The following is a 15,298-nucleotide window of genomic DNA, read 5'->3' as shown; positions in this document are numbered from 1 at the left end:
GCTGCAAGGACCAGGAGCCACATACCTCAAAATGAAGGGTCAGTTTACTACAACCCTGAGGTATGAAGATAAAGACAGCAACAAAATTCATACAGAATCAGCAAATTTCTCTAATCAGCAGGTCAGCATGTCTTCTGTAGAAGACGTGGTTGTCCACAGAAGGTCAATGAGATAACAGTGGAAGACAGCAGAGAAATACTCAGGGATGAATTTCCAAAGTGGGCTGAAGGACTGGCAAAACTTGAACCTGCAGCGGAATGTGCAGTCCACTCATCATGCAGTGAATCTTGAAAATGTTGATGTTGGGAGTGATTTGGGTATACTTGTACAGTGATCGCAGCAAGTTAGCACATAGGTACAGCAATAAATTAGAGAGAGAAATAGCATGTTGGCTTCTACTTCAAAGGGATTGGAGTATGAAAATAAGAAGTCTTGCTACATTTGTACAGGGTTTTGGTTTGACCACATCTAGGTTACTGCATGCACTTTTGTTCTCCATATTTATGGAAGGATATACTTTATGGTGGCACATCAAAGGTTCACTAGATTGGTCCCTTGGGTAACAGAGTTGTCCTATAAAGAGAAACTAAGTAAACTGAACCAATATACTTTCTAGAGTTTAGAAGAAAGAAATTTGACCTCTTTGAAATTTGATCTCTTCAGAAGGGACTTGACAGGTTAGGCACAGACATTGCTAATGCTGGCTGGGAAATCTAGAAGTGGAGATGCCGGCGTTGGACTAGGGTAAACACAGTAAGAGTTTTAAAACTCTTAATGGGGAAATCTAGAACACAGGGACGCAGCCTCAGGATAAGGAATTAGGATTAAGATAAGGGTAATTTCTTCATTCAGTGGGTTGTGAATCGTTAAAATTCACTAATGTAAATGATTGTGGATGCTCCATTATTGAATATATTTAAGGCTGGGATAGATAGATTTTTGATCTCTTAGGGAATCAAGAGATGTGTGGAGCAGGCAGGAAAAGTGAAATGGAGTAGATGACCGGCCATGACTATACTGAATGGCGAAACAGGCTCGAGGGTCATACAATCTATTCATGGTCCTATTTCTTACGCTTTTGACAAAGACTGCAATGAAATAATTAAGACTGCAGGTGGCAAATACATTGATAAAGAAACTAGCCTCAGATGGACTGTGGCAAGAGTAGAATATAATAGAGTCCCTACAATGCAGATGGAGGTCATTCGGCCCATCAAGTCTGCACCGACCACAATCCCCCCCCAGGCCTTATTCCCGTAACCCCACATATTTACCCTGCTAATCCGCTGACACTAGCGTTAATTTAGCATGGCTAATCAACCTAACCCGCATATTTTTGGACTGTGGGAGGAAACCGGAGCACCCCGAGAAAACCCATGCAGACACGGGGAGAATGTGCAAACTCCACAGACAGTGACTCGAGGCCGGAATTTAACTGGGACCCTGGCGCTGTGAGGCAGCAGTGCTAACCACTGTGCTGCCACAGTTCCAGTGGGTGATATTACAAAATTAAGGTGGTTGTTGCAGTGAATGTGGGGTTGGAAATGCAAATGAAGAGTCAAACATGGCGGCAAGAATGCAAACCATCCAGTTCAGCCCAAGAGTGGTTAGGAAAGAGGTAAGGGAGTCGAGACTTGGTAAGGATGACAGATGGTTTGATCTGAAAATATTGAGCAATGCAGGGATCCGGAGTCAAGACGCATCCAAAACTGGATGTCAGACAAGCATTCTGACGGTACAGAGGCAATAGAAGAAATGAAAGAGTGGAAAGTCGAGCTTGGCATCACCACGGCGCATATCTGCAGATAACCGACAGTTAATAAGTAGAAATGGATGAAAAGAGCATCAAGGACAAATCTCTGCAGGACTCCGAAGGTGCTGTGACAACCATGAGGGAAACCATCGGGCAGATAATATACCTGTGTTCATATAGCCAAGAATAGAACCAAGTGGGAGTACTGACATAAAGCTGGACAATGGAGAAGAGACAATAGTGGAGGATAGTGAGAACTTTTTCATTTGTTCATGGGATGTGGGCATTAGAGGCAAGGTCAGCATTTATCATCTATTTCCAACTGTCCAGTGCAGTCTGTGCCATGCAAGTACATCCACTGTGCTGTTAGGGAAGAAGTTCCAAGATTTTGGCCCAGTGACAATGAAAAAAAAGCCACATATTTCCAAGTCTGGATGTTGCATGACTTGGAAGGGAGCTTGCAGATGTTGGCGTTTTCTTGAGCCTGCAGTCCTTGTTCTGCTGGATGGTAAAGGCCAGCAGTTGGAAAGTGCTGTTGAAAGAGCTTGGGTGAGTTTATTGCACTATATATCAGCGGTGGAAGGAGTGAATATTCAAATGGTAGAGAGGGTATCGACCAATCAAACTTCTTTATCTTGGATGGTGTTGCGCTTCACGAGTTTTGTTGCTACATTCATCCAGGCAAGTGGAGAGTATTCCATTACACTACTGATTTGTGCCTAATAAATGGTGGACAGGCTTTGGGAGTCAGGAGGTGAGTTACACTTCACAGAATTTCCTGACTCTGACTACGCTGGTAGCCACAGTATTTATATGGCTCGTCCAGTTCAGTTTCCGGTCAATGGCAAGCCCCCAGAATGTCGATCGTTGGGGGATTCAGTGATGGTAATGCAGTTGGTTGTCAAGTTGAGATAATTAGTTTATTTCTTGTTGGAGATGGCCATTTCCTTGCCACTTATTAGTCTAATCCTGAGTGTTATCCAGATCATGTTATAGGTGGACATGGACTGCTTCATCATCTGCAAGATCATCGACCTTCATGGAGGCAAGGAAAGAAAATTGGGTAATCCAAAGGCAATTTAACCCGGTCCCTTCGACTTTATTGAACATAGTGTTGTGTGGCCTGAGGCTAAGGGCTCTCAGGAGAAAATCATCTCAGATAAGAGCAGATGCAGGATCAGTGATATGCTGCATCCACAAACAGGCACATTATGAAAATGCCGAGGAGAGGCTAAATGCCAGTACCTTTTGCCTTTAGTGTTTGCCCTCCCAGCATCAGCTTTGGGGAAAACTGCTTTTACAAGTTAACTCAAGACCCCAGTATTATTTGCAAATTCATTGACTAATTGACTCACACCAAGAAATCTAAAAAAATAAGAGACTGGGCCTCTTTTGGGAATAGAACTTATTGATATTTGAAGGCCTGTACAATATAACCTCGTCTTGTAAATAGGCTTAAGACATCCCAATTTGACACAGCAGGTTTGGTGCAAAGAACAGTAAATGGCCTCAAAGACGGCTATATTCAACCCTTCCTAACTGCAACATATTAATGACATTTTAAAGTAACGTTTATTTATTAGTCACAAGTAGGCTTACATTAACACTGCAATGAAGTTACTGTGAAAATCCCCTAGTCGCTACACTCCGGCACCTGTTCGGGTATGCAGAGGGAGAATTTAGCATGGCCAATGCACCTAACCTGCACATTTTTGGACTATGGGAGGAAGCTGGAGCACCCGGAGGAAACCCACACAGACACAGGGAGCACATGCAAATGCCACACAGACAGTGACCCAAGCTGGGAATCGAACCCAGGTCCCTGGCACTGTGAGGCAGCAATGCTAACCACTGTGCCACCCTGCCACCCATAATCAAAGTGGAGAATGTGGGCAAGTGTATAACATGCAGATGGCTCACAAGCAATCAAACTTGACTTTACTATGTGGACGACAAAAGGGATGTGGTACGTTTTCATTCCATCTAATAAAATGAAAGTATATCCAAAGCTAAGACACGTAGGTACCCAAAACACAAAAACGCACAAAGCTTCTGACAGCTGAGGAATGTGAATTATCTTAATTGTCTTAAGAGTCGGAATGAAGGGCAAAAACATTTTTCCATTATTTTATTCCATCAAATATCGAATTATTATTTCATTACAGGACAAGAGCAGCAGCCAAAATGTTTCCCTAACCTTGGCCATCCCAGCGAGAGAACAGAGCACTAATGGTAGCATTAGCTTATGTCCAGTGAGCACATCTGCGTCTGCAAACTGAACTCAAGAGCTTTAGAAACTGGGTAGGGATGGGGTCCAGTTGGCATCAGGGAATCATTTTTTAGGTCTTGGCTTTCGATATTGTGACTAGTTCAGTCAATAGTATCACGAGCAGGTATATTAAAGAAATTTGAATCAGCAGTGGACTGATAAATCAGCTGATCATGCTGATAATAGTAGAGCAACAGAACAATGTATTACTGTGGAGGGCTAAGGTATGAGGGAGGAATAAAAGAAATATCAGCAGCAATCAACAGTGTAATCTGTGAAATTCCTATTCTTATGTCAAAATTTATGTTATCGAAAAGTCAGGCAAGAGGAATGCATGCTATGTCAATTATTCAAGATTCTGTTCATGTATATTTTATATAAATAATTTTAAGTATTACTTTAAAAGTTACATACCAAGTTTCACATATAGCACCCCAGTGGCCGTGATGGTTTTATTGCCATTAGATGCGACACACTGGTAGTAGCCTGTGTCTGTTGTATCCAGGTCTTGAATTCGAAGTCGAGAACCGTATTCTGTTTTCCTGATTGTGATCCGCCTTGCTTCTTGAAAAACCGGTGCATCATTTTTCAGCCATCTTATATTTGGAAGTGGGTTGCCTGCAACTTTGCAGTACAGAGTCGCTGTCTGTCCTTGTACGATAGTGATATTGTTCACAGGTGCCAGAAAGGTCAGAAAATAACCTGAAGGTGAGAGGTCAGAAATGGTCAGCATTTAACATCTAGGTAATGTTTCAAATTCTCAAATTCCAGTTGCATGCACAAGAGTCAATTATTCAAAATTTCACAGTATCCAATTCATTTTCAAAAAAGCCACAGATGCATTGTTAATTGACTTGAATTTTAGACTAAAAATGCATTTACAATGTCACATGACACAAAAAGTGTCATTAAAACTCTACAGCAACCTCAAAATACTGATTGAGATGAATTTAAAATTGGTAAGGAGTTTTAACTACATATTAGAATATGTATGTATAGAACTGATTAACACAGAAGAACAATATAGACCTACGAAAATGACAACCCCTCTGTAGCAGTTTGAATACAGTACCAAAGATATTTGAAGTAAAACACAAAGTGCTGGCAAAAACTGAGAAGATCTGGTAGCACCTGTAGAGAGTGAAACAGAGTTAATGTTTCGTGTCCGTACGACTGTTCTTCAGAACGGAGGAGAGTAATGTGATGGGTCTTTTGCTGTTGAAAAAGGCAAGAGGATCAAATGGAACAAAAGGGTAAGTCAGAGGTTGGGAGAGGTTAAGTACCAACGATGTACATTGCTGAAACCAGACAGTCAAAGCTTTTTGTTTTGCACTCCTCAGAACACTTCACAAGAATATCAGTGTAAGAGGAAAACAACAACTTATACTTTGAGGAGAGAATACTGATTGGCTGGCAAATGGATTGGTAGAGGTGTTGTCAGAGAGATTGCACTAGTTGTTGGCGACTGACAGATAACCGCCAAGCATTGTTTGAAGTTTAAACCAGGCAGTTTGACCCTGATTGGGTCAAGGCATTGCCCTGGGAAATAAATCAGCAAATGAATGTCACCAATTTTGTTTAGCTGAAACAGGTGCAATGTGTGTACATGTTCTTTCTATCTGCAAACAACTGGGCCATGATTTAATATATGTAGCTTCCAGTCCATGCAAATGCGCAACACTGCAAGCCTGACTGACAATCTGGTCGGTTGTCAGTGTAAATCTCAGCACACTAAGGATTATTTAGCAAATGTTGTTCAATTACAGAATCATATCTAATGTTGGACTCTCTGTTTTGAGTTTTGCAGGTTGGGTATGGCCTGTATCTTGTATATGCTGGTTGGGTATGGCCTGTATCTTGTATATGCTGGTTGGGTATGGTCAGCATCTTGTATATGCTGGTTGGGTATGGTCAGCATCTTGTATATGCTGGTTGGGTATGGCCTGTATCTTGTATATGCTGGTTGGGTATGGTCAGCATCTTGTATATGCTGGTTGGGTACGGTCTGTATCTTGTATATGCTGTTTGGGTATGGTCCACATCTTGCCCATTGCGAACAGTAGAAGGGGCATGCTGTTCGATATGATCCACCAATCTTTGGGATGCATGGCCAACCTACCTCGCATCACACTGGCACTGAAGTCCATATACCACATTACTCATTTGTGCAAAAGGCTTTTTGACTTGATGACAGCATCCTGTAAGTGACAAATACCACTTGTGTTTCACACTCATAGTAGCAGTGTGAAACAGCTAACTTCACTTGTTGCTCAAATTCTTGAGTTATCTTGCTGAAGGTAATCCAAGGTAGACTGGGTACTTTTTAGGGCCTAACTCCATCACTTTTGGCCCTTTCATGAATTTGCACGTGCTAAGAATTGGGGAAAATTAAGATCAAAAACGATGAAATTTGGATAAAATAAAAAGGGGAACTGATAAGGGCATCTGCCTGAAGGGGTTTTGACTTGTGAATTATCAGTGTGAAAAGCAAGCGTTTACCTACGTGACTCGGAGAAACAATGGGATGTCGAAGAGTAAGTTCAAAGTGGAGAGATAAGGAAATTGACACACGAACAGCAACTACCGTCACAGTCACACCCAACTACAGAAACAGTCTCCCAAAAGAGTTGTTACTAAACAGTCAGCCGGTTAAGATCCAAAACTCGAATGGAGAAGATTTCTCCTTTGCTGAAACTGAAGGCAGTTTTCCCAAAAGTGACCAAATAACCAGTGTGTTTTAATTATCAGCTGAATTTAGCTCAGAGAGTTATATATTAGATTCTGCTTGGGAACAAAGGGGTGTGTCAGAGTTCAGGAAACATACATAGTTGGGAACTAAGAGTAACTTCATGTAATACTATGTGTATATAGCCATCAGTGTAATTAAGTGTTGCAGTGTATTATAGTCCATCTTGTTGTGTGTTTAAGTTAATAAATATTCTTTATTAATTGGGCACACCATGACCTAACTGTTCCTCCCTGGGTTTGCATATCTTTTCTCACTGATACCAAATGAAAAGATACACCACTAAGAACCAGTGTTCCCTCCTGGGTTTTGGGATATTCTCACATTTAACATCAGTGTAATTCTGAACACATGATATACAGCGCAAAATGCGAATTTATTGAAATTATGAACTTGGCAACCCGCACTGTTCAGTTCTGTTTTAATGGCATCATGTATGCCCAAATAGATGCTGTTGCCATGGGAACCCCTCTAGGCATGATGTGGAGATGCCGGCGTTTTTACCCCAACCCCTCTAGGCCCAGCTCTCTCAAACACCTTTGTTGAGTTCCATGAGAAACGTGTCTTTGATGAAAAGATACCTAACCTCCTACCCCTTGCACATTTTCAATAGATGGATGATACATTCGCTACATTTCAATCCACAGCTGCATGTAATCATTTCCTTGTCTTAGGGGGTTCCATCCTGTGTTCAAACTCACATCTGAAATGCAGCAGTCAAGTGAATTCCCCTTCCTTGATGTTTTAGCTGAGAAATCTGTCAGGGGATTCTCTACCACAATTTACCACAAGTCGACCTTCATTGGTCAATACACGTGCTGGAATTCTTACAGTTCCATACACTATAGCATTGGTTTGTCGGCAACCTTGTAAATAGGACCCAATCCATTTGCTCGCCAAGCAAGCTTGGTGCTGAAGTACGGTGCCGCAAAGACATCTGTGGGACATGGCTACCCTGATAAGATCTTTTTGCGCTGCGTATTGTGCAAGCACATGAATGGAACTAAGGCCATCACTTTAGACCCTAACAAGTGCCCGGTCTGCAGGTTACCCTGAAAGAACAAAATTTCTAAAATGCACCAGGCAGATCAATCCATTAATCTGAAAAAAATGGTTTTATTCTAAACTGTTTACTTGTAACTTCTTTCATTGTGACTAGCCTACTTTCTTTTTGTAAATTTTGTGCTTAGAATTCAACAATTGAGAATAGAATTTGCAGATTCGGGCTAACATTGGAGACCTTTAAAAAATGGCAGGCGACAAGTCCAGTTCCCATTTCCGATAGATTCTTTTTTTGGAGGGAGTGGAGGGGCGGAGCATAAATCACAGAGAGGGGAGGGAACCCGAATTCAGCAAAGTCATTTGAAATTACTGCGGAGTTCAAGCCTACCCCATTTCTCTATGTTCCAAGGGCCTTGAATTAAAGTGTGGAAGTCACAAATTTATGAAGATGTATACACTTGTGAAGGGCACAGAAAGTCTGTTTAAATATCATGTTCTGAAGTTTTTGTAAATCTGCAGCCCTTTAAACATGAAAAAAAACTGGCTGAAGCTGTCAGTTCGAGTTTAAAAAATAAACACTCTCTGCTAGACTGCTTTGATTGACAGTCCATTTGGTGCCGGTTAGAAAAAAAATCATTACTATCTGATCCTGCCATACAGTTCTTGGTTAACATTTTCCAAGGGCTACTATTCCAGCTGATGTCACGATGAATGCTTGGCTGAGTTCCAAATGGTCCAAAATCGCTCATCTCATTAACGGGGCTCAGTTAATATTTTGTCTGACTGTTTTAGAGGGTATGAAAGGATTAGCTGTCTTTGATGTGGCTACTAAATATTACTTTGTTTTCATAATAGATTGGACACATGAAGGGTTTTAAAATGAATGGGTTTCACGAATGGGAATGTTTCCCCCAGTATCAAGGTTGGTGAGCATAACACCATCCCACCACTAGCACCATTACCCCCACCTCAGAGTGAAAATTAACTGTATTGGGGCCCTTTAAACCGAGGTGGATCTGCCAAGTTGGGAGATTTCCCAACTTGCGCTACCGGCCTTATAGCAAAAATCCAGCCCTTCGAGTTCTTTTATTTTGGTGTCCAAAGGAGAAGAAAAAGAGAGAAATAAAGGAGATATTTTGAAACACTTTAATGCATGGAAATTGTCAAAAAGAGTGAAATTATATATGGTTATGGAGAATTGTTGGAAAGAGTTGAGAAAATCATAGGCTAAAATAGATGATAAAAAGCAAAACCCATATCATTACATTGGAAAGTATCTGTGTTAATGAAAGGAGCTGCCATATGGGATTATGATAGTGGCTATAATAGACTTGGTTTAAATGTGGGCAGGAATGTGTAGTTCAAAAGGGACAGAAAAGAAAAAGATGGAATGGGGAAGCCAGGGTTGGGGGCAACGATAGGTGGTGGCTGGCTATACAAACCAAACATATTCCAATAAGGAGAAAAGATGAAGCATCCAGAGTAAGAACTCTCTAAGCAACAAATAAAAATAGTGGTTAAAATAGAACAGAAGAAAAAGGCTTATGACAAATGTCAGGTACAGAATACAATCGAAAATCAGGCAGAATATAGAGAAAGCAGGAAAGTTCAAAAAGGCCAAGGACAAAGTGAGAGGGTCTGAGAAAAGATTAGTAGGTAACATAAAAAGTCAACCCAAACCTTTACAAAGGCTAATTGGGAGCTCAAAGAATGGTATGGTCAGTTAACGAGAAACAAGGGAATTTTTTTTGACGCAAAGAATATGACTGTGGAACCAAATGAATACTTTCCATGTTTTCACTAGAGAGGAGGATTGCTGCCAATGCAGCAGTGAAGGAGGATGTCGGAGGGATACTGGATGGGATAAAAATAGATTAAAAAGGGCGTATTTAAAAGACTGGCAGTACTCAAATGTAGAGAAGCCACCCAGTGCAGATGGGATTCATTCGAAGTTACTCAGGGAAGTAACTGTGGAAATTCCATAGATTTGGCCACAATCTTCCTCCTTATCTATGAAAATGGTACTGGCAGACTGAAGAGTTTCAAGTATTGCACCCTCAAAAGTGTGGAGTGGAATAAATCTGGTAAGAACAGGTCGGTCACCCAACCGTCAGTGATGAGAAAACTATGAGAGACCATTGTCGAGGTCCAAATTAATTTGAGTCAGATTACCATGAAGGGCGAGGGGTGAATGCAAATAACACTTCAAACATCAATTCTGGGTGGAGTTAACCTGTCCTTCATAAGACCATCCTAAACACAATGGTCTGGACTTTGTGTTTAAATTATTTAGTGTAAATTAGAAAGGAAATTCCAGTGATTGCACATGCATAGGGTTCGTGGTGGGAGATACAGGACGGATATCAGAGGTAGGTTCTTTACGCAGAGAGTGGTTGGGGTGTGGAATGGACTGCCTGCAGTGATAGTGGAGTCAGACACTTTAGAAACATTTAAGCGGTTATTGGATAGGCACATGGAGCACACCAGGATGATAGGGAGTGGGATAGCTTGATCTTGGTTTCAGATAAAGCTCGGCACAACATCGTGGGCCGAAGGGCCTGTTCTGTGCTGTACTGTTCTATGTTCTATTAGTTCATTCACAGTTCTTGTGATTGCAGAAATCAAGAGTTGCTGTTTGAGTTTCCCTGTTCCTCCACAAGCTTTGCTTGAACAGTCTTTCTCAGAGAGACTTGGCATTGAAACAGTGTGAAATTTCTGGAATAACTGTTGAAAACAACTCACTAGCACTGTAAATTTATGTTTATAAAGTGCGGAATCTCATTCCGTTAGATTTCAATTATTGATGGAATTTTAAAAGGTATTTTCTTTCTTTCATCTCTCCTTGCCTTTTAATCCCATGTTTCTTTCCTTCTCTTTATTTCTATTTCTGTACTTGTTTTAACATTGAATTAACCAACCTAATATGAACCACTTCTTAGTTCATATCCTGCACTATTGATTTCTGTTTTTTTTTCAATTTGATTGGTCAAGTCCATTTACGATGTGCCCTGTTCAAACGGGTCCCCAATTCTCTTTAGAATCTGTCGCAGTACCGAAATGACTTTCTAACCGAAGCAGGTTCAGTGCAAAATCCCATAGACAATCCATGGGCAAGTTTAAACTTAAGTGAACAGTTAGTGTTGTTCATTCATCACAGAGCAAAATCCAGCCAATTGTATCTATCATAGTTTTGTTCCAACAATCCTGAGGGAATATTTGATCTTCCAGAGGCATAATAGCCCCATTAGGTAACTAACAGGGGAGCAGGAGCTGGGATGATTTTATATTTTAACTTATAGTTCACAGAGATCAATATTTTTTGCTGCTGCACACAACATATTCCTGACATTTCTCTTTGTCTCACATATTGAGATGCAGGCTTTGATTAGCTCTCTGAGCTTAAGAGCCAAATGTTCAGAATTTGATAAATGCACATAGCAATAAAGATTTAATCCCTCCCCACTTTAGATGCTAACTTCAACAAATTCCTAAATGATAAATAGATTCTATTTGGATAAGAAATCAGGCTTCTTCAGAGTTTCGGATGCATTGAAAACCTTTATCAGAAAGGGAATATCATATATGCATAAAAATGTTAAGGATCTCATGATACAATTCAAGCAGCTGGAGTGCAGATTTAGGATTCCAGGCTGCGAGGAAGAGCCAAAAAAAAAGATTGCTTCACTTAAACAGACTCGGTTTAAACAGGATAAAAGGATAAAAGAAGAAAAGTCCTTGGAAATTCTGTGATGAAGCAAAAATTCAAATCTTGAGCATAAAACTAGATATTTCAAATAACACATCTCTCTTCAGTCTAGGCAGTTAAAATGAGCAGTTTGCTTTCAAGTCACGTACACACGAATGTAATGTAAATAACTAATAGTCTGAGATTTAACAAGGTCAGTGTGTTGGTATTACGGATTCAAATTCACAGGAGGATAACAGAAGAAAGATGAGCTGAAATTATTCTCCCTGGCTTTCAGAGAACCACTGAAGACAGGTGCTATTTCGTATGCCCCGATTCCTAAACCAGATTGTGAAACCTTTGTTCGTGCCATCAGCCAATCTTCCTCATAAAAACAGATTGCAAGATCCTGGCCAAATAACTGATAATACTGTACAGAACACATGGCGAGTTGGTATATGCAGATACATTTTATTGAGTTCAAAGAGGAACTTACAGCTGTAATGCCAGAGACTTCTGTGATGTAATTTACAACCACTAAGCTTGCTAAATTGCAGCATTGCCACTCAAACATTTTTGAGCAGGCAGAAGTGATTTGTTCCACGCACTCCTGGTATAATGAATATTCAACTGGTATTTGGACTAGAATCATATCTCTGCCGCTCAGCTATTCAAACTCACTTAATTACAATATCCATCTACCCATTATTGGAATATCGTACTCAGAGAGTTGGCCCCGATGTGACTGGCCAATTTCATTTCTGTGCTGTAAAATGTTATGATTTACCCTGGCATTTAGACTATAATCTGAAGTGTCTTAGAGATTCAAAAATCAGGAAATATCATGCATTTGTGGAAAGTTGTGGCACAGTGGTTGGCACCGTTGCCTCACAGCGCCAGGGACCCAGATTCGATTCCCGGCTTGGGTCACTGTCTGTGCGGATTCTGCACGTACTTGCCTTGTCTGCGTGTGCTTCCTCCGGGTGCTCTGGTTTCCTCCCACAATCCGAAAGATGGGCTGGTTAAGTGTACTGGCCATGCTAAATTCTCCCTCAATGTACCCGAATGGGTGCCAGTGTGTGGCGACTAGGGGATTTTCACAGTAACTTCATTGCAGTGTTAATGTAAGCTTACTTGTGACACTAATAAATAAATTTTGAAGTTCACCATCTGTAGAAAGCTTAAGTGATTAACTTTGGCTGTGCAGTGCTCAATATTCATACAACTGATTGATTTCCTCTCGGCTTTATACAGGATCAGGACAGATGCCACTGAATCATCACTCCTCATGGGTTATCTATTCTTTAAAAGATGATTATATTTTAAACTGTCTCTTTAATTCAAGGTAAAATGACATAACAAAAAGAGCATGTGACTTCCTGCTAGTTTGGCCCAGCAATAGGCTGATGTACCTTGATGACCATGGGGACAGGGGGCCCAGGTCAGATACTGTTGAGATCCACATCACAAATATAACACTAAAAGACAAAGGGCAGAGCATCTGGCTTTGCAATGGACATACTTACAGATTCTGAGGAAGCTTGCTTTGTGTAGACTTACAGATTTCCAGGCAGCTTTTTAAAAAAAATAAACCTGGACAAAGAGAGAAGCTGACAGGAAAGTAGCTGCTATTCTGAGCAGCAGGGTAAAATGTTGTTTTCTGCTAACTACCAGGCAGAATGTTTGTGAAAGATTGTCCTCTGGATAAAGAGGAATCTGAAGAGACCCAAGGATCCTGAAAGATTTATCCTGGTGTGGCCAGGGGAAGAATCACCAGAGTGAGTCATGCTGCTGGTGATGGGTTTGTTAATTCTTAGAAGACTGAGGGAAGGGATCTTCAACAGTCACTGGATAACTCAGTGAAATGGAGAGAGTTGAATCCACTGAACAATGGCAGTGACTTTCGACTGTTTTCTGAAAAAACTGCAATTCTGCAAAGAGAGTGTGCTATACAGTATAAATGCAACATGAGGTTATTGGTTGTGTTTAGATGAGTAAGAGCCATCTTTTCTGTAGTTTAGCTTATTTGCCTACTAAGTAATGATCAGTTGATGTGAAGTTTGTTTGTTACAGTAAAAGTTGCCAAACTTGAAATCTTGTAGTGGGGTTCCTTTATGTTGGTCACTGGAATTCAATTTTTTTAAAGTTGTTGGTCTCTACAGGGATTGTAACAGTGCTCAAGATCAAGTTTATTAATAGTCTTTTTTATTCACTGTGCAGTCAGCAGAAATACAGCACTAATTTGCCACGGTTATGGAGGTGTGTGTGTGGGTTGGGGTGAGATGGGGAAAGTGAGGGATTTGGGGCTGTTCTGGAGGGAGACTTCAGATGTATTTTGCTGTGTTATGCTTGATACATAACTATTTGCAGTCTCAAAATAGAATAGTGTTACTTAGTTTAACTACTTTCTCCAAAACAGCAAGACGTCCCAAGATTCTCTCTTTAAAACAACAGGAGAGGCCAATTACAGAGAACGCTGAATTGTTAAATGAGACTTAGTTTGAATAATGGCAGAAGCTATTCATATAACTGCAGAACATTGAGCAACTCATCCTGGCACTATAAATACACGTAGAAAAATGCATTGCCCATTTTGAGAGTGGCTTCCTACAGTCCCTTTAATAACTACAGGTTAGCTGCTCAAAGCCTACTGCCAATGGGTGGAATGAGCCCTGCCTATTATCACCAAAGTTGAAAATAGCGATTGGACTTGTACGCACAAATGAAATTACCGCACAACAACAGATCATAATGAAGCTGACTGTTGTTCACTGCAAAATGAATATATACTGGTCTATATAAGCAAATGTTTAATTTAAAAAATAATTCATCATTTGTATCAAATTTTCTATTTCATGATTAAGTGAAATAATGTGGGATCATTCATGTTTTCGGGCCCTCCAAACTAATAGCTCACCTTTCCCAAAACCTTTGTCACGAGTATTCCAAGTTCCACACTAACTCCAACTCAACCAATCCGCTGCTGCCCACAGGTTATCGGACATACAATCCAAATCACCTCTCAGCAGAATCTTTCTGATCTCGATTGGTTTCTCATCCATGAATGCATCAATTTAATCAATTCTTGTTCTAACTTTTAAGGTTGCGTTGAACACCTCTCTCAAATTATTATTTTGGCGAACAGAGTTTAAATGATCGACACAGATAAGGGCTCAGAAGAATAGCCCTGCCTGTCATCCAGTGATTATGATGACATCCTCACAGTAAAGTCAGTTCATAGTTTTGTCACGGAATTGAAATGCCTGGTCAGCTAATCAGTGAATGCTCGAGCAAGATGCTGGAAAGCCAGACAGAAGGAACCAGGCTATTGTTTTTAAGTGGTAAAAGGTCAACAAGAGGAATTTTGCGGTGAGACAACTTTTTTTTTTGGAAATAAGGCTTTGATTCATCAAAGATTTTGAAAATCAATCCAGCTAACAACCCAACAAAAACATTGCAGTATAACTGAAAGAATTGTAGCTATCTCTGCAATACATAACTACCACTTCATTTCAGAAATTAATTTATTATGGATGAAAAATTCAACTTATTTCCAGAATAAAAAACTAGAGTTGACTAGACTGTCCTCTAACTTTACTCACCATTTTGTAGCATCTTAAATCTAAGTGTGTGCTATTGGAAGATACTGCAATAATACAAAAAGATATTGCTACCATTACACTAATGACCTGCTTCCAAAGGTTGCCTTCTTGCAGTGAGATTAATCACATCAGAATGCGATCATGCAGCACTTCTTATGATCCGCAACCAGAAAAACAGAACCATTGTGACGACTATTGTATGGATTTTTCACATCACATCCCAGAAATTGCTCTGAATTGG

The 15,298-nt window shown here is 40.4% G+C and overlaps 1 protein-coding gene across 2 annotated transcripts in view; it reads right to left on the bottom strand.

Moving 5' to 3' along the window:
* ror2 (receptor tyrosine kinase-like orphan receptor 2) overlaps positions 1-15,298 on the bottom strand; it is a 256,291-nt gene that overhangs the window by 58,825 nt on the left and 182,168 nt on the right. For both annotated transcript variants that reach the window (XM_078215389.1, XM_078215390.1), the window contains exon 3: positions 4,437-4,724. In XM_078215389.1, coding sequence (XP_078071515.1) covers positions 4,437-4,724 — 288 coding nt within the window. The remainder of the gene's footprint in view (positions 1-4,436; positions 4,725-15,298) is intronic.

The sequence above is a fragment of the Mustelus asterias genome, chromosome 6, assembly GCF_964213995.1.
Source record: "Mustelus asterias chromosome 6, sMusAst1.hap1.1, whole genome shotgun sequence".
Taxonomy (NCBI): domain Eukaryota; kingdom Metazoa; phylum Chordata; class Chondrichthyes; order Carcharhiniformes; family Triakidae; genus Mustelus; species Mustelus asterias.
Note: the sequence above shows the minus strand (reverse complement) of the source record. Positions and strands in the feature narration are given on the sequence as shown.